General features: G+C 55.3%; 2 protein-coding genes across 4 annotated transcripts; one reads left to right on the plus strand and one right to left on the minus strand.

Annotated features, from left to right (window-relative positions):
- The first annotated feature begins 37 nt into the window (after window positions 1-37).
- On the plus strand, window positions 38-13,177 carry TK1 (thymidine kinase 1). 2 transcript variants are annotated; one of them, XM_057715673.1, is made up of 7 exons: window positions 38-205; window positions 302-333; window positions 885-995; window positions 3,981-4,074; window positions 11,674-11,763; window positions 12,070-12,189; window positions 12,283-13,177. In XM_057715673.1, the coding sequence occupies exons 1-7, from the start codon at window positions 140-142 to the stop codon at window positions 12,496-12,498; spliced, it is 729 nt and encodes a 242-aa protein (XP_057571656.1). In that variant the 5' UTR covers window positions 38-139; the 3' UTR covers window positions 12,499-13,177. The 2 variants fall into 2 exon arrangements, with proteins under 2 accessions (XP_057571656.1, XP_057571655.1); XM_057715672.1 differs by having other exon boundaries at window positions 12,070-13,177.
- A 1,051-nt stretch (window positions 13,178-14,228) lies between these two features.
- On the minus strand, window positions 14,229-18,569 carry SYNGR2 (synaptogyrin 2). 2 transcript variants are annotated; one of them, XM_057717172.1, is made up of 4 exons: window positions 17,998-18,158; window positions 15,887-16,124; window positions 15,405-15,544; window positions 14,229-15,315 (listed from the first exon to the last, which is right to left on the minus strand). In XM_057717172.1, exons 1-4 carry the CDS (start codon window positions 18,094-18,096, stop codon window positions 15,118-15,120), a joined length of 675 nt encoding a protein of 224 aa, XP_057573155.1. In that variant the 5' UTR covers window positions 18,097-18,158; the 3' UTR covers window positions 14,229-15,117. The 2 variants fall into 2 exon arrangements, with proteins under 2 accessions (XP_057573155.1, XP_057573156.1); XM_057717173.1 differs by lacking the exon at window positions 15,405-15,544 and having other exon boundaries at window positions 17,998-18,569.
- Window positions 18,570-24,474: the final 5,905 nt, after the last annotated feature.

The following is a 24,474-nucleotide window of genomic DNA, read 5'->3' on the forward strand; positions in this document are numbered from 1 at the left end:
GCCGGCAACGTCGGCTCCCGATTGGCCCGCGCGCCGGGGATTAATCCGGCCGAGAGCGGGAACCCGCGCTACCCTGCAGGGCGGCGGCGGCGGCGGCAGCTGTGGAGTGTCCAAGGTTTTCCATTTCACGGAAGGCGCCATGAGCTGCATCAACTTGCCCACCGTACTGCCCGGCTCCCCCAGCAAGACCCGGGGGCAGATCCAGGTGCGGGCGGCGGGGCGGGGCGGGGTCCGGAGTCGTGAGCGGGCCCCGCGTGTCCGTGAGCACCGGGGCCCCAAGTGACCTCTGTTTCTCTCCCAGGTGATCCTCGGACCCATGTTCTCAGGAAAGAGGTAATGGCCTCGCGGGACCGGGGTTGCCGGGGCCTCCTCCTCCAGTTCCCTGCTCCCCAACCCCCAGGACCCCGTCCTCCTCCCCTGCCGCCCCCCTACCCCGAGCCTGCCGCCCCCTCCGAGCCCCCCCTCTAGAACAGCCCCCGCTGCCCGACCCCCGCGTTCGCGCCCGGGCTGCCTCTCCTCCGTGGAACGGGAAGTGAGTTCAGACCATGTGAAGAACTGTGGGGCGAGATTACTTTGGAATGGAATGCCATGCCCCTGACAAAATCACTCCTCCAGCCCTTCCTGGACCACCTGAGGGCCCTTCCTTGCCACCCTCCCTTAGAGAACGACTTCCAGCCCAGACACGCTCCTCCCTTCCGGGTCTAGACTGAACTCTCTGTGCAGGCCCTTTCTGTCCTCACTGGTCCTTCCAGCGCTCTGTCCTGCAGTCTTCCCATCCACTGGTGGGGCTCAGGCTTGTATATCCCTTGAAGGCGGTGGGGAGCCCCACTTGTGGCCGATGGGGTCTTCCTCACCCACACTTACTCATGGGCCTTACCTTGCAGTACCGAGCTGATGAGACGGGTCCGTCGCTTCCAGATTGCCCAGTACAAGTGCCTGGTGATCAAATATGCCAAAGACACCCGTTACAGCAGCAACTTCTCCACGCATGACCGGTCAGTCCCTGCCCCTTCTGTCCTGTCCCCACACCTTTAGTGAGAAAAGCCCAGTGAAAATTCACAAAACATACTGTCAGAACTCTTTAGAGGATAGTTAATAACTGATGCCTGGCAGCCAGCTCTTCAAATCTGCAAACTTTCCAGGTTGCTTGGCAAGGTACCCTAGAACTTGGCCTTTCTTGGGGCTTCTTTTTTAAATCTTTTTTAAAAATTTTGTTTGTTTATTTATTTATTTATTGGCTGCATTGGGTCTTCGTTGCTGCGTGCGGGCTTTCTCTAGTTGTGGCAAGTGGGGGCTACTCTTCATTGTGGTGCGTGGGCTCCTCATTGTAGTGGCTTCTCTTGTTGCGGAGCACAAGCTCTAGGCGCATGGGCTTGGTAGTTGTGGCGCATGGGCTCAATAGTTGTGGCTCACTGGCTTTAGAGCACAGGCTCAATAGTTGTGGCGCATGGGTTTCGTTGCTCCTTGGCATGTGGGACCTTCCCTGAGCAGGGATCGAATCTGTGTCCCCTGCATTGGCGGGCGGATTCTTAACCACTGTGCCACCTAGGAAGTGCCCTTGGGGCTTCTTAACCAGAGGTGCTTTTGCTCTCTAGAGTCTATTTGCAACGTCTGGAGACTTGTTTAGTTTTCACAATAGGAGGAGGTAAGGGCATGATGGCAACTAGTGAGTGGGGTGGGGGGGGGATGCCACAAAACATGCTACAACGCGCAGACGGCCCCACAACAGAGCACCATCCAGCCCCAGATGTCAGTAGTGTCTGGTCAAGCTTGAGAAAACTCTGCTCTTGACCTAGGTGCACTGGTCGCAGACTGCTTTTGTTGACCTGCAGCCTGCATTTAGTTTCATTTTTTAGTCGGCTGGTCCTCACTGACTCCCTGTCCGCTTGTGGCCTTTGTGCACCCCCTTTTATGTTTACCTGCCTGCGCCCTGTGGACATTTGGTCTGCAGCCTGAGGTTGGGAGGTTAAATTTAGTACCGCTCCTGCTATTCCGTACAGCAGATTGGAGCCTGATGTTTTCGAGCCTGAGACACTTTTCTCACCTTCCAGACTTGTCCGCTTGAGCCCCCAGCATCAAGGCCGTGCTGTGTGTAGCTTCAGGGTGGGAATATGGGGGGGGGGGGGTTCTGAAGCTGGGCAGGAGGTGAAGCGGAGAGGGCCCAGGACTTAAGTTAAACGTTGAGTGACGTTTCCCCGACCTGCCCTCTTATGCGGGTCATTTACATCTCCGGGTTTGCTTTCTGGTCCCTAAAACATAGGTGTCCACGGCTCAGGATGCGAACAGTGGGAGCCTCAGGGGAGGACAGTGAAAGCAGTGGGGGGAACACTGCAGTGGTTGGAAGTGCAGCTTTTGGAGTCTGTCAGTTGGGGGTGAAATCCAGGCTCTGCCCCAGTGTCACAAATCCTCTCTAACGTGGGCTGTAGAGGCCCAGACAAGCCACAGCAGAGGCCGAGCGCTTGGCAGGGGTGACAAAGCTCCGGAGACGCCGCCCTTGCTGAAGCTGGAACCCGCCTACTGCCTTGCCTGCTCCCTGGTTTTCTCTATTTGGGGAAGAATGGGAATTTAAAATGCAGGAAATAGTCTCATGCTCTTCCCAGATCCTGAAGCAGGATCACAGCGAGATAATCACTAAGCAGTAGTTGTGAAGTTTTACATAAATATAGCTGCGAACTGCGGAGCCTTCAGGAAACTCCTAGCTCCTTGGAAGGCTAGTTCAGAGGAGCAGGCAAAAATGGAAACAGAAGAAAATAATATTGTAGGAAAATGTAGGAACTATTTAAAAAAACAGAAGACAAAGGACAGCATTCCTCTTCCAAGAGGCATGGCTGTGGGGGCAGGGTGGGGTCCACCGTGTCACTTAATGCCTGGAACATTCCCACACACTTTCACTTTCAAACTGCTGGCTAGGAATCTCCCCTCAGGACACACAAGGCAGCAGTATGAATGAGGATTTGAATCCTGGCTCTGCCAGTTAATAGCTCTAGATCCTTTAATCAGCCAGAGGAGTCAAATGGAGGGAATTCTAGGTCACTGCACTCACTGCTCGTTGGTGTTTGCAGCTTATCTCTGCCGGGCAGGGGGCTCCTAGTCTTAGATTCTAGTGCAAATGGACTGCCCAGGGCTGTGATAGGACTTTCACGGGCCCTGGGGACTTTTTGCCTTCCTGGGCCCCTTCCTCCATCAAAAGAAAAAAATAAAAAATTGTATTTTATGACTGTGTTGATATAAAGACAAAGATAATCCAGACTGAGTTACATTTATTCTGATTTTTAAAAGAGGTTAAAACATTTCATTTGTCCCCAAAGTATCATGGGCCCCGGGCACTGTACCTGGTGAAGTAACCCTGTCTCTACCCCCCCCCCCACCCCCACACACACTAAGCAGAGCAGAGAAGAGCTTTGCATCCAGGTTGAGCTTTACTTTGGGCATTGTGAATTTCCAGTCCAAAGCATGAAGTGAAATAGCTCGTGTTGAATAACTGGTTTTCTTTTTTTTTAATTAATTAATTAATTTATTTTTGGCTGTGTTGGGTCTTCGCTGCTGCGCGCAGGCTTTCTCTAGTTGTGGAGAGCGGAGGCTGCTCTTCGTTGTGGTGTGCAGGCTTATTGCGGTGGCTTCCCTTGTTGTGGAGCACAGGCTCTAGGCACACAGTAGTTGTGGTGCATGGGCTTAGTTGCTCCACAGCATGTGGGATCTTCCTGGACCAGGGATTAAACCCGTGTCCCCTGCTTTGGCAGGTGGATTCTTAACCACTGCACCACCACGGAAGCCCAATAACTGGTTTTCAGAACAAAGGCCTTTACTCTTCTCCCCAGATGCCTTCCCCCGGGTGCTAACTTCTCAAAGCTCTGGGCAGACATCCCAGCCTGCTTCGCAGGTAGGGGGTGGTCGTGAGAGCAGGTTCCTGGCCCCTCATTGTGGTTCCTGGTCTCCTCGGGCTCCCTTGCCTCTCTCACGCTCTGGCTTTCCGTCCCCAGGAACACCATGGAGGCCCTGCCAGCCTGTCTGCTCCGGGATGTGGCCCAGGAGGCCCTGGGCGTGGCTGTCATAGGCATCGACGAAGGGCAGTTTGTAAGTTGACTTGTCCTGACATCACTCTTCCTACAAACCCCTCAACTGTCCCCCTTTTTCCTCTATTGGTTTGGAGGTTATTGATTCTATTGAGGCAGGAGATAGATGGGCCCCAAGCTAGGCATTTACAACTGGCCTCCCGTTTAGATTTCACGAGGCAGAGAAGAAGGTGAGCTCCAGGCCAGACATTCATTACCAGCTCCCTGTTTACATTTCCTGAGGCAAGAGACAGACAGGCTCCAGGACTCCATATTTATGACTGCACTCCTGTCTATATTTTGATATCTGCACTTCGATATAAGAAACAGCAGCAGGAGTAGGGTAGATAACTGGACACTGGACGCTTTTATGGCAGGGACAGAGAAGGGCTAAACCCTGTTAAGAGATCAAGAGGTCATATACTCCCCATCTCTGGGGCAAGGGAAATATTGCACATGTGCAGAACGTCTCCTTGGGGGTCAAAAAGGAGGGGCACCACCCCATAATATGTGATGCTAAGGCCTTCCCATGGGCCTCTGAGCTGAAATCCATCTTGGGAAAAAAAAAAAAATTTTGCGCAGGCATGATGGGGAGGGTCCCAGGGCAGGGCAGGTGTGGGAAAAGAAACCAGATAATTGGCCAAAGGTAAACAAAGACCTGGAAGAACTGCCCTGTATAAATGACTTAACTGCCTCTTCACTGCACTCCTCATTAGGGAGGATGCCCACACCCTTTCTCTCTGGGTGTGCATCTCTGCCTTGCTTCTATCTTAACTAAACAAACCATTTCTCTGTGTGCTCTCCCACTAGTTGTTGTGCTGTGTCTCTAATAATAAACTTTGTACCTGCTTTTAGTTTTTGCCTCCGTGAGAAATGCATTTTTCACTGGGGGCAAGAGCCAGGGAAAAATAGCTTCTAGCCTCTTGCCCTTGCTGGTCTGGTGGCTAGGATTCCTGGTTTTCATCCAGGCTACCCAGGTCCAGTTCCTGGCAGGGAATTAAGATCTCACTTCATACCACCAGTCACTGCTGCCTCTCCGAGATCACTATTTCAGATCTTTTCTTTTTGTAAGGCAAGCATTGTTATCTTGCTGTAACTGGTGTCTGAATACCCTATGAATTCCCCTTACTGCTTTCTGTGTCACTGTTATATGGAATTTATCGTACCTTAAAAAAAGTTACAGTGAATAAAAAACACTGGTGTATAGGGAGGGTTTGGTTTTGTTTGGCTCATTGATGCTTCTTGCTTGTTCTTTATGTGTTCATTTTTCCTCCTACTGAAATACATCCTTTAGTAGTCCTTACAGCAAGGATGTGTCAGTGGGAAGCTCTCCCAGTCTTGATATGAAAATGGCTTTATTTTGTTTTCTGGTTTCAGCTGCGTAGCAAATGGCAGTTGGCCATTATTTCCCCCTGTTGCTTTGGAAGAGCAGCAGCACCCTTACAGCTCTAGGTCTGATGATCACTTTCCTGGGCAGGGAACCAGCCTATTCTTTCTCAGAACAGTGCGTCCAGGGAGGTCTTGTTTTTCTTTATCCTGTTTTGTGTTGGATGTGGCTTATTTAACAATTTACTCTTGGGTTTTGTTTTTTTGTTCTGTTTCTGTTTTTTGTTTTTAATTTTTCTTGGAGTATAGTTGATTTACAATGTTGTGTTAGTTTCAGGTGTACAGCAAAGTGAATCAGTTATACATATACATATATCCACTCTTTTTTAGACTCTGCCATATAGGTATTGAGTAGTGTTCCCTGTGCTACACAGTAGGTCCTTATTAGTTATCTGTTTTATATATAGTAGTGTGTATATGACAATCCCAATCTCCCCATTTATCCTCCCCATGCCCCCCTGCCACCCCATCCCTCCTGGTAACCATAAATTTGTTTTCTACGTGTACTCTATTTCTGTTTTGTAAATAAGTTCATTTGTACCATTTCTTTAGATTCCACATATAAGCGATATCATATGATATTTGCCTTTCTCTCTCTGACTTACTTCACTTAGTATGACAATCTCTAGGTCCATCCACGTTGTTGCAAATGGCACTATTTAGTTCTTTTTTATGGCTGAGTAATATTCCATTGTATATGTGTACCACATCTTATCCATTCCTCTGTTGATGGACACTTAGGTACTCTTGTTTTTGAATCGGTTCTGTCCCTCTGGAAACCTCCTTTTGAAGTCTCTTCCAGCTCACTATGCAACCGTGTTTTCAGGAGCGTGTTCTCTGGCTGAGCTTGCGAGTCGTCTTTTGTGATGTTCCTTTCTCTCTGGTGCTCTTGCAATGTTTTGTTTTTGCAAGTGCGTCTCAAACAAATGAAATTAAAACTTGCTCCCAAGGGGGTTTACTTTAGCCCTCACCTCCACCCACTACGTTAAGGGTAACGTGAGCTCCTATGACAAATAAACCCTAATTTTCAGTAGCTTACCACGAGAGAAATTTATTCCAAGTCATCACCGGTGGGATGGCCCACTGACGAGGCTCCTGTCTTCACATATGACTTCCAAGATCGGCCCGGATGGCTGCGTGCAGGTGGTAGAAAGTGGAAAACCTGGGGGACCCCCAGAACCCGGTGGGTCCCCGGGCACGTTTCCATGCATTAGGCTCCGCGTGTATGCCTCACCCCTGCTGCCTTCCAACCACTGGCGTTTTGGCATGTGGTCCCTTAAGTGTACGTTGATCTAGCACTATGTCCTGGAGGAAGAGGAAATGGAAAATGAAAGAAACTTTTTCCTTTGTTTGGTGAGTGGTTGGCAACCTGCCCACCCTGCCTTCCAGGTCCCAGGGCAGGATGGGGCAGCTCGGGCTGTAACATCCTACAGGCTCTGTCCTGTGGCAGTCACAGCCCCATGCTTTGTTCCCACTGGAGGCTGAGGGTCCTCTCTCCCCACGTGGGGTGTACCTTTTGGCGTGTCCTCTATGGGGACAGACTTCCAGCTGCCTGGGTCTGCTCCGGGTGCTCGGCTGCATCTGTCTGCTCCCCCACTGGCTGTGTCTGTTCCCTTTCTGACCCCTGGTGATGGTCAGCTTGCTTCTGAAGATGACCATTTTCACATATGCGCACATATACGTTATGTTTTCTTTTGTGGCTTCATGGTGGAGGGACTTCAGGGTGGGAACAGGGCTACGGCTCTTCCTTTTCTCTTCTAGACTCTGGTCTCGGGAAGGCTCTGGGCAGCCTGGGTGAGTTTTGGGATGTGGCTCTCAGAACAAGGAAAGTGAGCTTTGGGGAGGCTCTCCTTCCTTCAGAGCCAGTGTGTCGGGTTGCTAACAGCTCTGCTCCCTGGATGTAGGTAAACCGTCGTTTCAGGGCTGAGCCACACACCCTGGCAGGGACCGTCCTCCTCTGACTCCTCCTTCGTTGACAGCCAGGTGCCCTGGGTCGGGAGCCAGTGGGCTACCTGCCCCACAGTTTTGTTCCCTGTTTCTATGCCTACTTCCTCCCTGGGCAGCAAGTCAAACTCGAGTTCCCACGAGAGGTGTTTATTAAACCCACTGCAGAACCATCACCAATCTTCTGTTCTGCCCTCGCCCCTGTGGGTCTTGCTCTGCAAGAAGTTCTGGGGTCCAGGGGGCTGCCTGAGCTGCCTCTCAACATGAGACCTATAAAAGAACTGCCTCTCCCTCCTTTCATCCTTCCCGTGGGGAGGAGATGTTGGGGAGGGGTGCATCTGAAGACCTCACGGTATAAGCTGAGGGTGCGGTGGTAGGTGGGCAGCTGGCTTCTGGGCACGCCAGCCTTGCAGTGTCACCCTGAGTGCCAGTCTTATCTCTGTTTTATTTTTTTATAATTTACGTATTTATTTATTTGGCTGCCCTGGGTCTTAGTTGCGACATGTGGCATCTTCTTTGCAGCGTGCGGGATCTTTAGTTGCAGCATGTGGGATTTAGTTCCTTGACCAGGGATTGAACCCTGGCCCTCTGCATGGGGATCGTTGAGTCTTAACCCCTGGACCACCAGGGAAGTCCTGGTCTTATCTCTGTTTTATCACCGTAATAAGGGGTAATCTAGAAAAAGTTAGGACTACGTATAAGAAGGAGGTATATAATTTACTATCAACGTCTTGTGTCCAGAGACCACCAGGAACAGCCCCAGAACTGAACAGCTTGGGGTGTTGTTGCAGGGAGACACTTGGCGTGGGAACTGGGCAGTGGGGGTGAGGGGCTTAGAGAGGGCTTGGTTATTAGGATGGGGGCTGTGTTGGGTCATTCCGGAGAGGGTTTTGGGAGGCTGGTTTGGCTCTTGATTCGGTGTCCTGGGAAGGGTGGTGTTTCTGAACAGCATCTTAAGCCTCACCTATAGGGAGGGTGGACCAGAAGGAGGCTGAAGCAGCAGCAGCGGTCACTCCTTTAGCTGGGAGAGGGGACATTTGGTACACTGTAGCCTAGACGATGTTCACATTCTGTCTGGACTCAGACATGCTTCCAGAAGGGTCCACACAGCTTGTGGGATCTTAGTTCCCACAAGCCAGGGCCCTCAGTAGTGAGAATGCAGAGAGCACTGGGACCACCAGGGAATTCCCTAGGAGGGGTCTGGTTTGGTCTTGACCATCATGGTCACGGAGTGGCCTTGTCGGAAGTTCATATTTATAGATCGGGCTCATATCACATGTTGTGACATTTTTCCACATCAACAAATACCTGTCCTTATGAATGTACCATGTCTTACATGAGCTGGCCCCTTGGGTGTGGCATTAAAGGCCCTTAAAGGCTGTGATGGGCATGCGTGTGGACATCCTGGCTGTTGTCCGTTGTATTGGGGTTTACCTACTAAGTGGAATCACTGGTCAAGGGGCTGATCTCATTCGTTCCGTGTGTTTTCTGAGCTTGAAAGCACATGCTGCCAGATGGAAGCAATGGTCTGGGTGCTGGGGATACAGCCAGGGTCTTGCCCTCACACTTACATTCTAGTTCGGGAGAGGAATATGTAAAAGGTGGTGGCAGCTGGGGGAGAAAGGCAGCGTGAGGGGGTAGAGATAAGGTGGGGATGATGCTTTATGGGGACGGTCAGAAAGGGGCCGGAAGGAGAGCAGGGTGAAGGCTCCCAGGCAGGAGTGTGCTCCTGGGCGCATCTCGGGAGTGGCCAGGAGGCCGGGGGCTTTGGCCAGGTCAGTGGGAAAGACTTTGGCATTAACCCCGGGAAAGCCTGGAAGCCGCCCTGGGCAGCTCCTTTGCTGGAGGAGCATGGACGGCGGGGTGAGGGAGGGGGCAGAGGGCAGGGGAGAGACATCTGGGTCTTTGCAGAAGTCCCCAGGGGAGGGCAGGGTGGTGCTGGCTGTAGGCACACATCCTGTTCTGACTGCCTTTCTCTTTCGTTACTTTGGCAGCTGACATCATTTTCCCTGTGTTTCTCCTTTGGTAAATTGCCTCCTTCTCTTGGTTTATCTTTCCTCTAGGGGACGTGACATAACCGGTGCCACTTTGCCTCATGCTGTAAATATTTCTTCCCTGTTTGTCTGCCTCTGGATTTGGTCTGTGCCTCTCGTTTAGTCTTTACCATTCATGGTGGAGTGGTTGAATGTTTCACTGTCACATCCTTGGTTCCTGTCCTCTGTGGCCTTTGAGCCTTCGATGCCAGCCCAGCTGCCTCCGCCAGGGCAGGGCTGGGGTGCTTCCCTCACGCGTCATGAGGCTGCCACCTCTCGGCAAGATGTTGACGAGGGTGAAACTACTTCTCGGCTTCTTGATCTCCCCTTTCGTCCTCTCCCCCCATCAAGCCTTGTTCAGGAAGTGGCTCTGGGCAGGGCAGCCCAGGTGCTGGACCGGCAGGTGAACCAAATGGGCAGACTTGTCACCACCAAGAAACCCCTCCTGTTACTTTTCTACCTGGATCCCATGTGGCGATTTTTGTCTACCAAGAAAACCCTACATTTACTAGGTCCTTTGAAGTTCTGCTTTAAATAGAACCTGTATTAGGGTCTATGGCTGTTGAAACATGTACAGACCGGGCAGTTTAAACCACAGACACTTACTCCCCACAGCTCTGGAGGCTGGGAGCCCGAGGTCAAGGTGTGGGCAGGGTGGGTTCCCCCTGAGGCCGTGAGGGAGAATCCATTCCAGGCCTGTCCCGTTGGCGTGCAGACGGCCATCTGCTCCCTGTCTCTTCGCGTCGTCTTCCCTCTGTGTCTGTCCGTGGGTCCAAATTTCCCCTTTTCACAAGGACACCAGTCCTACTGGAGTAGGGCCCACCCTGTTGACCTACTTCAACTGGATGACCTCTGTAAAGACCTTCTCTCCAAATAAGGTTATATTCTGAGGTGTTGGGGGTTAGGGTTTCAACATATAGAACCGGGGGGTGGGAGGGGACACCTGATCATTCAGGAACCCCTGCTGGGGGCCCAACATTCAGCGTTTGGGTGGGGGCGGGGTGGCATGTGAACAGGGGACAGAGTTTAGGTGGAAGAAGTGAGCTCTCTGACAGTGGGCATCGCTGTGGTGGGCAGGGCCGAGGACCCTGCAAGGTCCCCAAACCCCAGTGTGAAATGGGAGAGTGAGGCGCAGGCAGTGCTCATTCCGGGGCGGATTGGCAATGTCTGGAAACAGTTTCATTTGTGACAGTGGGGCTGGGGAGCACTGGCTGACAGCTCCTCGCAGGCTGGGGGCTGCATTTCTGTGACCTGGGCCGAGTCCTTTAGAGGAAAAGAGGGGCCTCGCCTGGAGGCACGCTGGAGCCTCTGAGTGGGAGGGGCCGCTTCTGCAGCTCAGGCTCAGCGGCCCTGCAGCAGCCCTCACCTCTGGCTTCAGTGGATCCTGCTGGAACTGCTCCAGGTTTTCTAACCCCCCTCCTCGTCCTCGTCTTGCTGAGCCCTTGGGTCTTGGGTCTTGGTACCTTCGTGCCTCCATGAGCAGCTTGGAGAGAGACCCTTTGCCCAAACACAAGAACTCCCCACTTCACCCAACCCAAAGACCAATCGAGTTAGATGACTGACCAGTGAAAGTTCACAAAAGGGTTTGTTTAAATAGCAGCCTTGCCCTGGGCCACTTGAAATGAAATTTGATTTACCAAGTAAGTGACCTTCCTGCAGGCCCTGTGTTTGGAAGGATGTGCTGTGCATCCCGCTCTGTAAGTGGCCAGTAGAACCGCCACCCCTTCTCCGGGCATCACATGGCACATTATATTTTTTAAGAAAGGCAAACACACGCAGCCTGCCTCTCAGCCAAATAGCATATGTATGTGATAAATTATTAGAGGGTCCTTAAACACCACGAAGGGCCTTCCTTGCCTTTTCTTGGGCTCAGAAACATGAAGCCATTGCCAAGATCACAGCTAATGGGTCCAACCAAGAGCGTGGTTCAAGCCCAAGGCAGCCTCTAGTCTGAACTTTTGACCACTGCGGTAGCAGACCGCCTCTCCAGCCGGGCTGCATCACCCTAGTGACAGGTCCGGGCGTTTGGCCTGGAGCGGGGCCTGGTTCTGCCCTGGAAAGCTGGCCGGATGGTGGAGTGACTGGGGCAGCTGTGGACGTGCAGGCTGTGTGCCAGCTGGGAGGGCTGGGGCTGCCCTGTTCTTGTGCTCCACACTGATCTGGTGCCCAGACCTGTTGGGTCCAGCAGCGTCTTTGTGGCTCCTGGAAGCTGCTGCCCAGGGCAGAAGCTCACTTGCTCCTCTTCTCACCCTTTCCAGTTCCCTGACATTGTGGAGTTCAGCGAGTCCATGGCCAACGAAGGGAAGACTGTCATCGTGGCTGCACTGGATGGGACCTTCCAGAGGAAGGTAAAGTGTCTGGTCCGGGTCTCGGGATGGGACCCGGGAGGGGGGAAGGGGCGTGGGCTGTGCACAGAGACGGACAGCCCAGCACGCCCCGGGTGACCAGATTGTGCCCGAGCTCAGGCATGCAAGGGGCCAGACCCAGCTCCCTGGTTTGCCCCACACTGGGTCCACCTGCTGCAGAGGCTGGTGCTCCGGGGGAAGGCAAGGTCAAGGCCTAGTTTCCTGACTTCAGTGCTGTGAGTCAGAGGGTTTCAAGGAAAAGCCCGCCCGGTGAAGTGAGTGTGCACTGGTCTTTCCATGGGAATACAGGCTTTTGGGAGCATCCTGAACCTGGTGCCCCTGGCCGAGAGCGTGGTGAAGCTGACGGCGGTGTGCATGGAGTGCTTCCGGGAGGCCGCCTACACCAAGAGGCTGGGCGTGGAGAAAGAGGTAGCCCCCTCCTGCCTTCTCCATGGGGTGGGGGTGGGGGTGGGGGGGTGCCGCACCCCCACTCAGTCCAGGTGCGTCGTGTCCCGTGGCCAGGTCGAGGTGATCGGAGGAGCAGACAAGTACCACTCTGTGTGCCGCCTCTGCTACTTCAAGAAGGCCTTGGGTCAGCCCACCGGGCTGGACAGCAAAGAGAATAAAGAGAACTGCCCGGTGCTCGGAAAGCCTGGGGAGGCCAAGCCCAAGGAGGTCATGGGAGCCAGAAAGCTGTTTGCCCCTCATCAGATCCTGCAGTGCAGCTCCTCCAACTGAGGCGCTGGGCCCACACCCGGGCCGGGCGCTGACCGGCCACCTGCTCCCGTGCCTGCGGCCGCCCCCCCCCCCCCCCCCGGCGGACACCTGCCCCCTGCGTGCTGCGGCCTTCTCGGAGGAGGAAGTGGGGGTGAGGGGGAGGTTGCGCCAGCGCTGGAGCTTTCTGCCCTCTGTGGCGGCCTTTCCTGGGCCTTGGGCCGGTGGTCTGTACGTCACACTTCCCTCCTTGCCTGCCCCCAGGCCTCTCAGTTCCCTCTCCAGGCTGGAGCGGGGGTGGCGTGGGGTCTGGCCTCTGCAGACGCCCCTCCCTCTCCAAGGGGTGAGGCCAGAGCCGCAAGCCAGTGTGACATCGGCCTCTTCCCCCTTTGTGGCTTTCACTGTTGAGTTTCTGTTCTCACTGGGAAGTTTGTGCACCAGCACCCCTGGCTCAGCACCGAGCCTTCTCTCACGGAAAGACTCAGTCCCTCCTTTTGGTGTAGCTCCTGGCCCCTCTGAGGATGGCTGGACTTGTTCTTACTTCCCTTTGAGCTGGAAGCCCTTCCTGCTCTGGTGATCATTTTCTCCAGAATTACAGCTTCTTCCACGTGGGTGACTCTGGGGCTCAGATCCCAGGGCCTTGTGTTTTGAGGAAGGAGTGCTGTGTGTGTGAAATTAATAATATTAAAACTATCAGTTGATGAAAGCGTATTTCTCTTTAACTGTTTGGGATTCCCCGGGTCTCACTGGTGACAGCTCTGACATGATTTAGGTGTGGGGATTTCTTTTCAAATCTTTTTCTAGTACTCCTGATCTCTTAGCCACAACCCTTTTTAACTGAGACGTGACCATGAAGCGTGTCCTAAGAGGAACGTTTGCTCACTCTTCTGTCTGGGCGGGTGTCAGGTCAAGATGGGTGGATGCAAGAGGCTGGGCCCAGGTTGGAACGACGAAGCCTTGGTCTGTGCTGCCAGCTGGGGCTGTGAGGTCAGGTTTTGTTTGTGAAACAGACACTTGATAGTTTAGGAGCCAAGAAGACCAGCACTGCTGTGCCCTGGGAAACGGGCTGTAGGCAGCTCACATGGAGGCAGGAGTGTACCAGGTGGGGGTGGGGGTGGGGTGGGGTGGGCCGTGGGCTGTAGATGGGGTCCAGGCTCCCCCCCTCACCCCAGCTTCTCCCTCCCCTTTGCTCACGGTTGGTCCCAGGTTACAGAGGTGCAGTACAGCAGTGAGACCGTAATTCCCAAACCCTATTCATTTTTAGTCCAGATTTTGAAACTGCTGGGGCCGGCTTTTGCCAGCTCCCTGTCTTTGCTCAAAAGGGGAAGCCCAAAGTCGCCTTGGGGGCCCTGGCCTCCTGCCTGAGCTGGGCTCGTTCGCTAGGGTGGGCTGGGCAGTCAAGCCGGGTCCTTGCGTGTCTGGGACAGGCTGCAGGGGTGCTGAGCCCTGTCTACAGAACGCAGAAGACCCCCGCCCCTCCAGCGGCATGCCGGGAGCCTGGCATCCCAGAAAAGCCGTGTTGTTTACAAGCTGAGCACAGCTGCTATTTTAAGATGTTGATGGAGGGCAGCGTGAGGAATGAGACCCCAGCCGGTGGGGGTGGGGGTTGTAGGCACGCCGGAGAGCCAGGCTGCCACAACTCTGTCCAAAATATAGGTGCCAACAGGCCTCAGCCAGAGGGTGTACCTCACAGCGGAATTTCTCTTCCTCCTACCCCTAGGCAGAGGCCCTACCAGTGACAAGGGAGATTATGAATGAGAAAAACATTTATTCCATCTCCAAAATTAGTCTAACAGAAGTCAGAGGTGCTGTGCGTCTTCCCCCCCAAGGCTTAGTAATACATTCAGAGCAGCCTGGGGGCTGTAGGTGCGCCCCACACCTCCTAGCTAAGGGTGGTGGGATATTTACATAAAGCTGGGTGGAGTCGGTCAGGCAAAGCCCCTCCCTGTGGCCAACGGGTGGCAGCAGAGGCCGTGCTGCCTGAGCCCCCTGGGGTGGGCACCAGCCCTGCCCCTAGGCTGTCGGGAAGGTGACCCAGAGGCACTGGCACCGTTGTGACCCCAGGTCCAAGCGAGCAGACGCTTCAGCAGTGAGCAAGGGCTGCCCCTCGCAGCGCAGGCAGGGGGCTGGGGGCAGGACGGACCTGAGTGAGGAGGAGAGGAGCCCCAGCCCAGCGCCGGCCGTGGAGCAGGGGGAAGGCTCCACAGCCTTGTCTTTGGCAGAGAACCCCAGAAGGCTGTGGCCACCGAGGCCTGGATGTGGCCCGGCTCCTTCAGGCTGGGGAGAAGCTAAGGCACTTGTCAAAACAACACGTCAGGCCCTTGGAGCTACTCCAGGCGGGGTTGGGGATCGTTAAAAGCAATGACAAAACCTGTCTAGCTGAAAACCCTTTCCGAGAAAAGGCCCGCAAGGAGTGGTGGGTGAAGCCCTTGGGGCACAGGCACTTTTGCTGAGACTCCCAGGCCAGCAGCCAGGGTGGGCAGGCAGGGGCTCTCTCTCCAGGCCCTGCGTCAGCTCCGACAGGCGCCAGGTGGATCAAGAGGGGCCAGCAGCTCTGGGAGACAAGCCTCGGGGGAGGAGTCCAGGAGGAGGGGAGGCCCCCCAGGGGCCCTCCCTGCTCCCCTCACCATCCCCAGCTGCAGCTCAGTACACGGGGGGCGGCTGGTAGCCCTCAGTGGTCTCGGCGTTCTGGGTGAAGGGCGGCTGTTGGTAGTTGTCCACAGGCTCGCCTGGGTAGGAGGCATAGGCCGTGCTGGGGTCCGGAGTCGGGTCCACGTAGTTCTGGATGAAGTCGTCCACTCCGGCCTTGTAACGCTGGTAGGCCAGGGAGGCCAGTGCACCCTGCAGAGAGCCCAGAGATTGGGGCTCCTCAGCCCTCTACCACCCATCTCCAAAGACACCAGGACCCTGGCCCGCCCTGGTCCACTTACCCAGGAGAAGATGGAAAAGAAGCTGAAGGTGATGGCTGCCCGGGCTGAGTCGGCTCCCACCAGCACATCATGCGCCTTGGTGGCTGCCCACTGGTTGGTAAGGAAGCAGAAACCAACGAACCACAGGAAGGTCCAGAGAGCTGGGGAGAAGGCCAGGAGAGCAGGCTTAGCTCCATGGAGGAGGCAGAAGGGCAGGGGCCTCCTGGGAGGGAGAAGCCTCCAGGGGTGTAAAGGGCACTGATACAGAAGCCAGGGTGGGGACAGGATGCCATCTCGGGAGGCCTGGCTCCAAGCCCCACTCAGCTCCAGCGGGTTTCAACAGACAGAAGTCCTTGTGTGCCAGCCTGTCTGCTGGAGAGGTCTGGGGACCCGGGGCTGCTCCCACCCCTGCCAAGCCCTGCAGTCACAGCACCCTAGAGCTTTTAGGAACACTGCTGCTCCCATTCACCCCAAGGTCAAATGGAGGTGCAGCTGACAGATACCTGAGAAAAGCAGGTCGCCAATGACCAGGTACTTGCGGTCAGTGGCATTGCTGATCTGGGGGAAATAGATGTCCACCACGAAGAAGAAGGCCGAGGCCAGGAAGGCCAGCACCCCGATGGCGCTGCCGTAGCGGCAGGCATCCTCGTTGTGGTTGAAGAGGCAGTACTGCTGTTTGGATTCGTAGGTGTTGCTGTAGCCCTCACCGAAGATGCACGAGAACACGATCAAGGCGAAGACCTGAGGGGGAGGCAGGGGAAGGGCTGAGTGACCGCTACACTCATGGGACGAACTCCCCAGGAGGCACATAGAGTGGGGTCCTGATGGGAGTTGGACACTGGCCTCCTCTGCTCCTGCTGGAGGTCGGCGTCCCAGGCTCTCCTGAACTTGGGGAGTGAGTCCCTCCCTCTCCCTTCGCCTGGGCTATCTCCAGACACCAGTCACAAGTCACAAGGGGCATGGCCAGGGATTCCTGGACTGGGGACGGTGGGGAGTGGACGGGGATCTCCTGGGAGGGGACTGCCCGCCCAGCTGTCTGCCTGGAGGATGAGTTTCGGTGGTTAGGTACTTGATGAAGATTAAGGGCAATCGCCCACCCTAACCACTCCCACTTTCAGTGAGTTTTAAACGGGATGATCACAAAGTCATAGAAGCCCAAGCTTGGAGTCTCACTCCCCTGATCACGCCCCTGAGTCACCTCCACAGCCCAGCCTCTGCATAAGCACCCAGCGATGGAGGACTCCTCCCACCTCAGGAAAGCCAGGCCTCAGCGGAAACCGTGTCCCCAGACCCCCACCTCCTGGAGCCCCTTCCAACTTTTCCTTGCTCCAGGCTGGGCTCCCCAGTTTCACCAGGTTTTTCCTACAAGGAATTCTGGCCTCTTTGGCATCCTGGCCCCTGCCCTCCCAGGGAACCCCAGCTGGCCTCCCGCTCATAGTGGGGTCCTACCCAAACAGGGCACCTCAGGCTGGTCTGCCCAGCAGGCCTGTGGGCACAGCTCTGCACTCAGACTCCTGGAGGTACTGGGGTGGGGGTCGAGGGGGTACACCAGCCAGAGCTCTAGGAAGGGCTCCAGGACCCTGGGAACAGCCTCATGTCACCTGTCTCCACCCCAACTGAAATTCCACCAGCCATCCCTGCCTTATGTCAGCAGATGTGGGACAGTCTGGACACCTGGCTCTCTCTGGGACGGGCCCAGGCCTCTCCCCACCCAGCCCTGCCTGCCTGCACAAGGCCCTCTCAATAGGCTCTGGAGCTGGCAGTCACAAGCCCCACCTCCAGCTGGAGATGAAGCCGGAACTCCGGATGCTGGGAACAGTGTGCCAGCTTGACTCCTGGCACTGCCATCCCGAAACGTGGGGGATCCACTCCTGGGGTCAGACCCCGCAGTCGGGCAGACTGGGGGCTAGGGTGCCACCAGGGCAACTCCTAACGCTCCAGTGCCAGGCAGGTGTGGTGTGGGAACCGCATGCCTAGCCCTCTGCCTGCGGGCTGGCTAACACTTTGTCCAGCTTTGGGCTCTGGCTGTCCAAGAGCATGGGACCTCCCACCAACCCCCCATCCCCAGTAACCTGGTGCTGGAGCGCTCACCCAACTCACATGGAGGGGAACATCCTGGGGTCACCTGATCTTCGACGGGGAAGCAGACCCATGGGCTGCTCTCAAGTGGAAGACGGACTCTATTTCAGGGCGCCAGGCCGCCCCCCCCAACCCCTCGCACCCCACGTGGCTTCGGAAAGCCCCTTTCTCATGAATTCCCCCAGGCTGGGAGTCGGGGCGCGCCGGCCACCTGTCCTGGAGCCGTCTCAAACTCCTCCCACTGCCAGCAGGGCGACGGGCCTGCTCCGGGGCGCCTCCCGGCCACCCCGTGCCCCGGGCCGGGCGGTGGGGGAGGGGGCGGGGCCCGGGGTGGGGGGGGGGGGGCGGCGGGGATCGGGGTAGCGGGGCCCGGGGGGGCGAGGGGCTGGAGGGTCCCAGGCCCCGCTCGCCCGCCCCACGCGCGCCGCTCCTACCCCCGGGCCTCCGCCGCCGCCACCTGTCGCGCTCGCAGGCTCGCGGCCGCCCCCCTCCCCGCGGCCCGGCGACCAAGTCGCGGCCCCGCACCCCGGCTCACCATGCACACGGCGCGCACCACCACCTGCGGCTGCGTCAGGAAGCGCCGCAGGTCGAAGGAGCCGCCCGCCTTGGCCGCGCCGTAGGCCCCGCTCTCCATGTCGCCGTCGCCACTGCTGCCACAGCCGCCGCCGCCGCCGCGGAGCCAGCCTGCCGCCCCGCCCCCAGGCCCGGCTCCACCCCAGGGGCGTGGCCAGCACCGTCCCAGGGACCGAGGGCAAAGTGCCGCCCTAGGCGAGCGGCGGGGCCGGGCGGCCTGGGTGCCCAGACGGCCCAGCCGGCGCTCCCAGCGGCCGGCATCCGTCCAGCCCACCTCTCGGCCGGGGTCTCGTCCCTCCGCTATGCTGGCCCGCAGCGCGACTGGAAAGGGGCCAGAGAGTCCCCAGGAAGAGAGGGTCGCAAGGAGGGCCTGCCCTTCTGCTCCATTCACTGTTTGCCCCTGCACTCCTGCCGCCTCCTCCAGGAAGCCCCGCCAGATGCCCGTCTGGGCCCCACCTGCCCAAGACCCAGGCTCCTACGCACCCCCTCTCTTCTCCACCCCCATTCTACTCAACCCCCAGGCCACAGCCTGGACCCCTCCCTGCCTGGACCCCTCCTCTATGGAGCTAAGCCTGGGATGGGGGTGTCTAGAGCACCGCACCTCCCAGTTCTTCCCCGGCTGGGCCCGGCCCCAAGGCCGTGTAGGGCTCTGTGTAGGGCAGACTTCCAGGCCCCAAGATGGTGTGCAGACAGAAACGGAGTTCCCAGAGTGACAGGCAGGGGGCAGAGTTTAATCCAGTTCTTTCCGGAAATGGTTCAGAGCGTCCAAACCGGGATGGCTGTTTTGTGGGGGGGGGGGGGGGGGGGGGGGGGTCGAGAGTGGGGGATGGGAGTTTGGTGTGGTTCTCCAGGGACCTCAGGCTGACACGGCAGGGAGGAATTCCAGGCATCCTAGTTGCAGGTAAGGATTAATAAGGGGGTGCTGGCCAGGTGGGGCGCAGAGTCCTCCAGGTGAGCTGGACAGGGAGAGGTAATCAGTGGAGCCAGAGGACTGGGCTACCAGGAGATGGGGTGCCACTCCAGGGAGTGTAGGGGGTGGGGGAGGAGGCAGTGGCCCTGGTGGGTTGGTGCCTCTGGGCCCTCACATTCTACCCCACTGTCTTCCCAGACCTGGATGGACGGTGACAGGCAGCGGAGCCCCCTCCTCCTGTGGACCTCCCCTTCCCGTACACTCCCACCCCATCCTGAACTCCTCAAACTAGCACCATGTGTGTTTGGTGAAGAATACCAGCGCTCCAAGAATCCAGGCTGGTGGGCTTTTTCTTCATTCTTTTTTCTTTTTCAAAAAAATATTTATTTATTTGGTTGTGCTGGGTCTTAGTTGTGGCATGTGAACTCTTAGCTGTGGCATGCATGTGGGGTCTAGTTCCCTGACCAGAGCTCGAACCCAGGCCTCCTGCATTGGGAGTATGGTATCTTAACCACTGTACCACCAGGGAAGTCCCCATTCTTTTCTTCATTTCATTTCTTCAAATGGTGGGTCCTTCCATAGCAGGCAAGGACCAGAGCTCTCCTGGGGGCTCGGCTCAGCCTGTGTCTTCTGGTCATGACCTTGATGACAAAGGAGTTGAGACTCCAGGTTAGGCCAGCACGCCTCCCAGCCACCCCCTCCCAAGGCCTCCCGGGATTTTATTGGTGCCAAGTGCATCAGTGCCCTGGGCAAGAGGACAGGCATGAGGCTTAGTCACCCCACTAAATAAAGGGGGGCACTGAATCACCTGGAAGGCAAGCACTGGCCCCCTGGTCTCTATACCCCATGTTATAGAAGGGGAGACTGAGGCTCAGAGAGCTGACGTGGCTCACCCATGAGCCTGGCCTCTGGAAAGGACAGACTTGGGAGGAAGAGACCCTGGGGCAAGACAAGGAGAGTACCAAGGGCAGACTCCTGGACAAAGCCCACTGAGGGGGCTGGCCAGATGTTACCAAATTGGTCAACCAAACCTGCCCTGGGGTCCTAGCCTGGGCTGAGACCCCCTGTCTTGACCAGGGAGGTTCTTTTTCTGATCGGATTCGCGCAGCCAGTAACAAAACTGATGCTGAGACTGGAATAGCAGCAGCTCTATTCAATGGCCAAGAAATGGAGAAGTGGGAACCTAGTTCGCTAATCAACTCAACCCAATTCAGGTGGAGACACCAGCTATATAGGCGGGTTGGAGTGAAAGGGAGGGGTTTGGAAAGAGTGGTGGTATGGTGATAAGAGGTATCTGAGAACAGGGGTGTGGTTTGGAGCCGGAACTGCTGCACTTCTCCGTTTCAGCCCTTGTAGGGGCGTTTCCAGTTGTTGTCATGGCAATCGCCCACTGTCCTGGTGCTGGTGGGTGTGTCATGTAGCTAATGCATAGAGTGTATAATAAGGCTGTACCTCCATTGGAAGTCAAGTGCTCTGCCATCGCGGGCCTAGTTGGTTCTAACTGGTTCTTATTCTTTTTCTGTTGGCTGCTTCCTCCTGAAACGTAGATAAGAGTAATTGGTTTCTATTCGAGGGGGAGGCAGGGGTATGATTCTGATAACACAGGGGGCGGGGAGGAGGACCAGGAGACAGCGGTGTCTTAGGAACCAAGGGAGGCGAGAAGTTCAGGAGACAGAGGTGAGCACTGCCCAAGGCCAGGCAGGTGGAGCACGCAGAGGCCTACGGTGCCTGGGGTTGGACAGCACAAAGGCCCTGGTCATTTTATTAGGGGAACCGCTGACTGAAACCGCCCGTCCTGGCCAGGCACCATAGTAACCACTTGCATGAGTTATCTTAAACAGGAGGTCCTGGTAAGGAATGTGGAACTAACAAGCTACCACCAACCAAAAGAATTCGGGGGCTTCTTAGGTGGCGCAGTGATTAAGAATCCGCCTGCCAGTGCAGGGGACACGGGTTTGATCCCTGCTCCAGGAAGATCCCACATGCCGCGGAGCAGCTAAGCCCATGCGCCACAACTATTGAGCCTGTGCTTTAGAGCCCGTGAGCCACAACTGTTGAGCCCATGTGCTGCAACTACTGAAGCCCACATGCCTAGAGCCGGTGCTCCACAACAAGAGAAGCCACAGCAACGAGGAGCCCGTGCATCACAACGAAGAGTAGCCCCCACTTACCGCAACTAAAAAGAAAGCCCGCGCACAGCAAAAAAGACCCAACACAGCCAATAAAATTAATTAATTAATTAATTAATTAAAAAAAAAAGAATTCGGGAAAGGTCAAAAGGAGAGAGGACACTTCAGTCCATATGTCCTAACCAACCTCCCAGAATCCTTCTCGCTGGAATTCATCTTGGCTGAGTGATACACGCGCCACTATGAAGGACCCTGAGTCAGAATGATTGGCCAGAGACAACCTGGAAACTAAGCCCATCACCATAAAACCCCTGATACTGCGAGCCACGTGACAGAGCAGTCCTCCTGGGTTCCCTGACCCTGCTGCTCTCCGCCCAGGTGCCGCTTCCCAATAAAGTCTCTTGTTTTGTCAGCACGTGTGTCTCCTCGGACCATTCATTTCCGAGTGTTAGAGAAGAGCCCATCTTGGATCCTGGAAGGGGTTCCCCTTTCTGCAACAACTTTACAAGTCAGTGAAGTAATGGCCTTGGAGAGGGGACCCCAGGAGGTCTGGCCCCTGCCTCTGGTCGCCAGCTGGAAAGACTGACGGGGTTTCCATGGAGGGCAGAAGCCCCTGACCCACCCTGGTCCCCGGGAGGCCTTATCCTCCTCAGACTGATAAGGAACATGGGAAAATTCCCCACCCAGAGGCAGCGGACTCTATTGCAAGGTGGCTAGAGCGTGGTCAGGGTCAGATAAAGCTGCCAACGTGCCCCGCGGGCACTCAGCACACGGCAGGCCCTCAGTAAGCTTTTGCAAGTCATGCATAAGCAATATGGCCCTTTCTTTGCCCTGGTGGTGTTACCAGGGCAAGTTCACGCGCCCAACACAGTGAGGCCAAACAAACCAAAATGTTGGCGTTTGGAGCAGAGAAAGTTTTTATTGAAGGGCCAGGCAAGGAGAATGGTGTGGGGAAGGGGGTGGGGATGGGGGGACCAGGGGCTCATACCCCCCCAAACCCCAAACTCCTCAAAGGGTTTTCAGCAAAGCATTTTTATAGACCAGGTGAGGGAGGGGTGTCTCAGGGTATGTGAGCAGCTCCCGCACAATTCTCTGATTGGTGATGTTGAGGGAATAGTTTGGTGACACAGAGGTTAACATTATCAACCTGTAGGCACAAGGAGATCCTGGGGCTATGGGCTGATGATCATCAAGTAGTTAATTTCTTCCATTTGGTCGTGGTTTGTAGCATCTGAAAAATTCAGGAAATATGCCTGAGATACTGTTAACTGGGTACTTCAGAGAGAAGCTAGAGCAGAGGGTATGGAGACAGGGTCTGTCCTGGGAAAGCCCCACAGCATCCAGTTCAGTTACCCTGGCAGCCCTGCCCTACCAACCCACCACTGGCTCTGCCCAGCCAGGGCCCCCATTGGTCCACACAGGCCACGAGCAGTTCACGCCTCCCCCACATCCAGCACCCATTTCCTACCTCATCTTGGTCCAGCTCAGTTTCCAAGAAAGGGCGGCTATGATGGAGATGAGGCAGCCAGCCAGCAGGAAGATGGGTGTCTGGGGCAGCTCTCCTGTGAAGGAGGTGGGGGCGGCCGGGCTGGATTTCCATCAGGCCGGGCCAGGCTAGGCATGGCCACATCAGGACACCCTTTTCCGCCCTTGGCACTTCACACGGACCTACCCAGAAGCACCAGCTGCCCCTCTGGAAACCAAGAGGTCCTCTCACCTGGGGGCATCAGCGTAAAAGCACTGTGCTGGACCCTATATTGTTTTCAGCCTGGCACCGGATCCAGTCCGACATCTGATTCAGTGGGAAGGAGAAGTCGGCAGGCTGCCCAGAGTTCAGAGTCTGCTCCATGTGGATGCGCCCGTCCCTTCTGACCAGTCTGTAGGTGATGGGCGGGCTACCCGAGGATGCCTGGCAGAACACCTCCACCCTGAGGCCTGACCCCCTGTCCTGCAGGCTGAAGTTAGCCGGTAGCTGGGATACCGGCTCTGGCAGGGAGGGGGAGAGCGGGAGCATAGGTATGGCTGGGAGACTTTAACACTCTCTCCCCAGCAAATTCCCTCATTACACAATGCCTCATAAGCCTAGAGGCCTGATTGCCGCCTCCTCCAGGCAGCCTTCTGGTTTACTCCCTCTGCCTCATGTCCGAGCTTCCACCCTCCTCGCGGTGTATACTATACAATTCTGTACATGTATTTGGTTTTATTCTCATGTAGTATATTCTGGGTTGCCAGACTCAGCAGCTAAAAATACAGGACACCCAGTTAATTTTGAATTCAGATTAACAATGAATACAATTTAGGCAGTCTCGTAAAGATGAGACAGTCCAAAGAGGAAGAAGGAAACCAATGTTTATCAAGCACCTTAAGAAAATGCTGGTTTGGCAATTCCTCAAAAAATTCAAGAATTACCAAATGACCCAGCAATTCCACTCCTAGATATATACCAAAAGAACTGAAAACAGGGACTCTGACAGATACGTGTACACACATGTTCACAGCAGCACTATTCACAACAGCCAAAAGGTGGAAACAGCCCAGATGTCCATCAACGGATAATGGATAAACAATGTGGTCCCCCCATATGACACAGGATTCAGCTATAGAAACGAATGAAGCGCTGACACCTGCTACAATGTGAATGAACCTTAAAAACATTATGCTGAATGAAATAAGTCAGATACAAAAGGCCACATATTGTATGATTCCATTCATGTGAAATACCCAGAATTTTTTAAATCCCCAGAGAATTCCCTGGCGGTCCAGTGCTTAGGACTCTGAGCTTCTACTGCAGGGGGCGTGGGTTCCATCCCTGGTCGGGGAATGAAGATCCCACATGCTTCGCAGTGTGGCAAAAAATATAAAATAAAAAAATCCCCAGAGACAGAAAGCAGCTTGGTAGTTAGTAGGCACTGGGGGAGGGGCAACGAGGAGTGACTGCCTGATGGGTATGGAGTTTCCTTTAGGGAAATGTGAATGGACTAAATGCTACTGAATTATCATTTTAAAATGGTTACCTTTGGGGACTTCCCTGGTGGCACAGTGGTTAAGACACCACACTCCCAATGCAGGGGACCCGAGTTTGATCCCTGGTCAGGGAACTAGACCCCATGTGCATACTGCAACTAAGAGTTTGCATGCCACAACTAAGGAGCCAGCAAACTGCAACTAAGGAGCCTGCCTGCCACCACTAAGACCTGGCAACCCAAATAAATATATATTTTTTAATGTGTAACTTTGTGTTATGTGAATTTCACTTCATTTTTTTTAAAGAAAAGAAAAAGAAACTGCTGGGGGAAAAGTCTACCTCTTGGGTTTAGACTCTTTCTGCTCTGAACACTACTATAGAAATAATTGAAATTAGGACACGAGTAGGAGGCATAGAGAAGTCTGGGAGACTGGT

This window comes from Hippopotamus amphibius, chromosome 17 (assembly GCF_030028045.1).
Source record: "Hippopotamus amphibius kiboko isolate mHipAmp2 chromosome 17, mHipAmp2.hap2, whole genome shotgun sequence".
NCBI lineage: Eukaryota > Metazoa > Chordata > Mammalia > Artiodactyla > Hippopotamidae > Hippopotamus > Hippopotamus amphibius.

Excerpts from the sequence above, each read along its gene's own strand:
- TK1 (XM_057715672.1), top strand. The coding sequence starts at position 140 with ATGAGCTGCATCAACTTGCCCACCGTACTGCCCGGCTCCCCCAGCAAG. Across the intron at positions 996-3,980 it reads AACTTCTCCACGCATGACCG|GAACACCATGGAGGCCCTGC; the intron begins GTCAGTCCCTGC and ends TTCCGTCCCCAG. Across the intron at positions 11,764-12,069 it reads ATGGGACCTTCCAGAGGAAG|GCTTTTGGGAGCATCCTGAA; the intron begins GTAAAGTGTCTG and ends ATGGGAATACAG.
- SYNGR2 (XM_057717172.1), bottom strand. The coding sequence starts at position 18,096 with ATGGAGAGCGGGGCCTACGGCGCGGCCAAGGCGGGCGGCTCCTTCGAC. Across the intron at positions 16,125-17,997 it reads TGGTGCGCGCCGTGTGCATG|GTCTTCGCCTTGATCGTGTT; the intron begins GTGAGCCGGGGT and ends CCTCCCCCTCAG. Across the intron at positions 15,316-15,404 it reads TCTTTTCCATCTTCTCCTGG|GGTGCACTGGCCTCCCTGGC; the intron begins GTAAGTGGACCA and ends GGCTCTCTGCAG.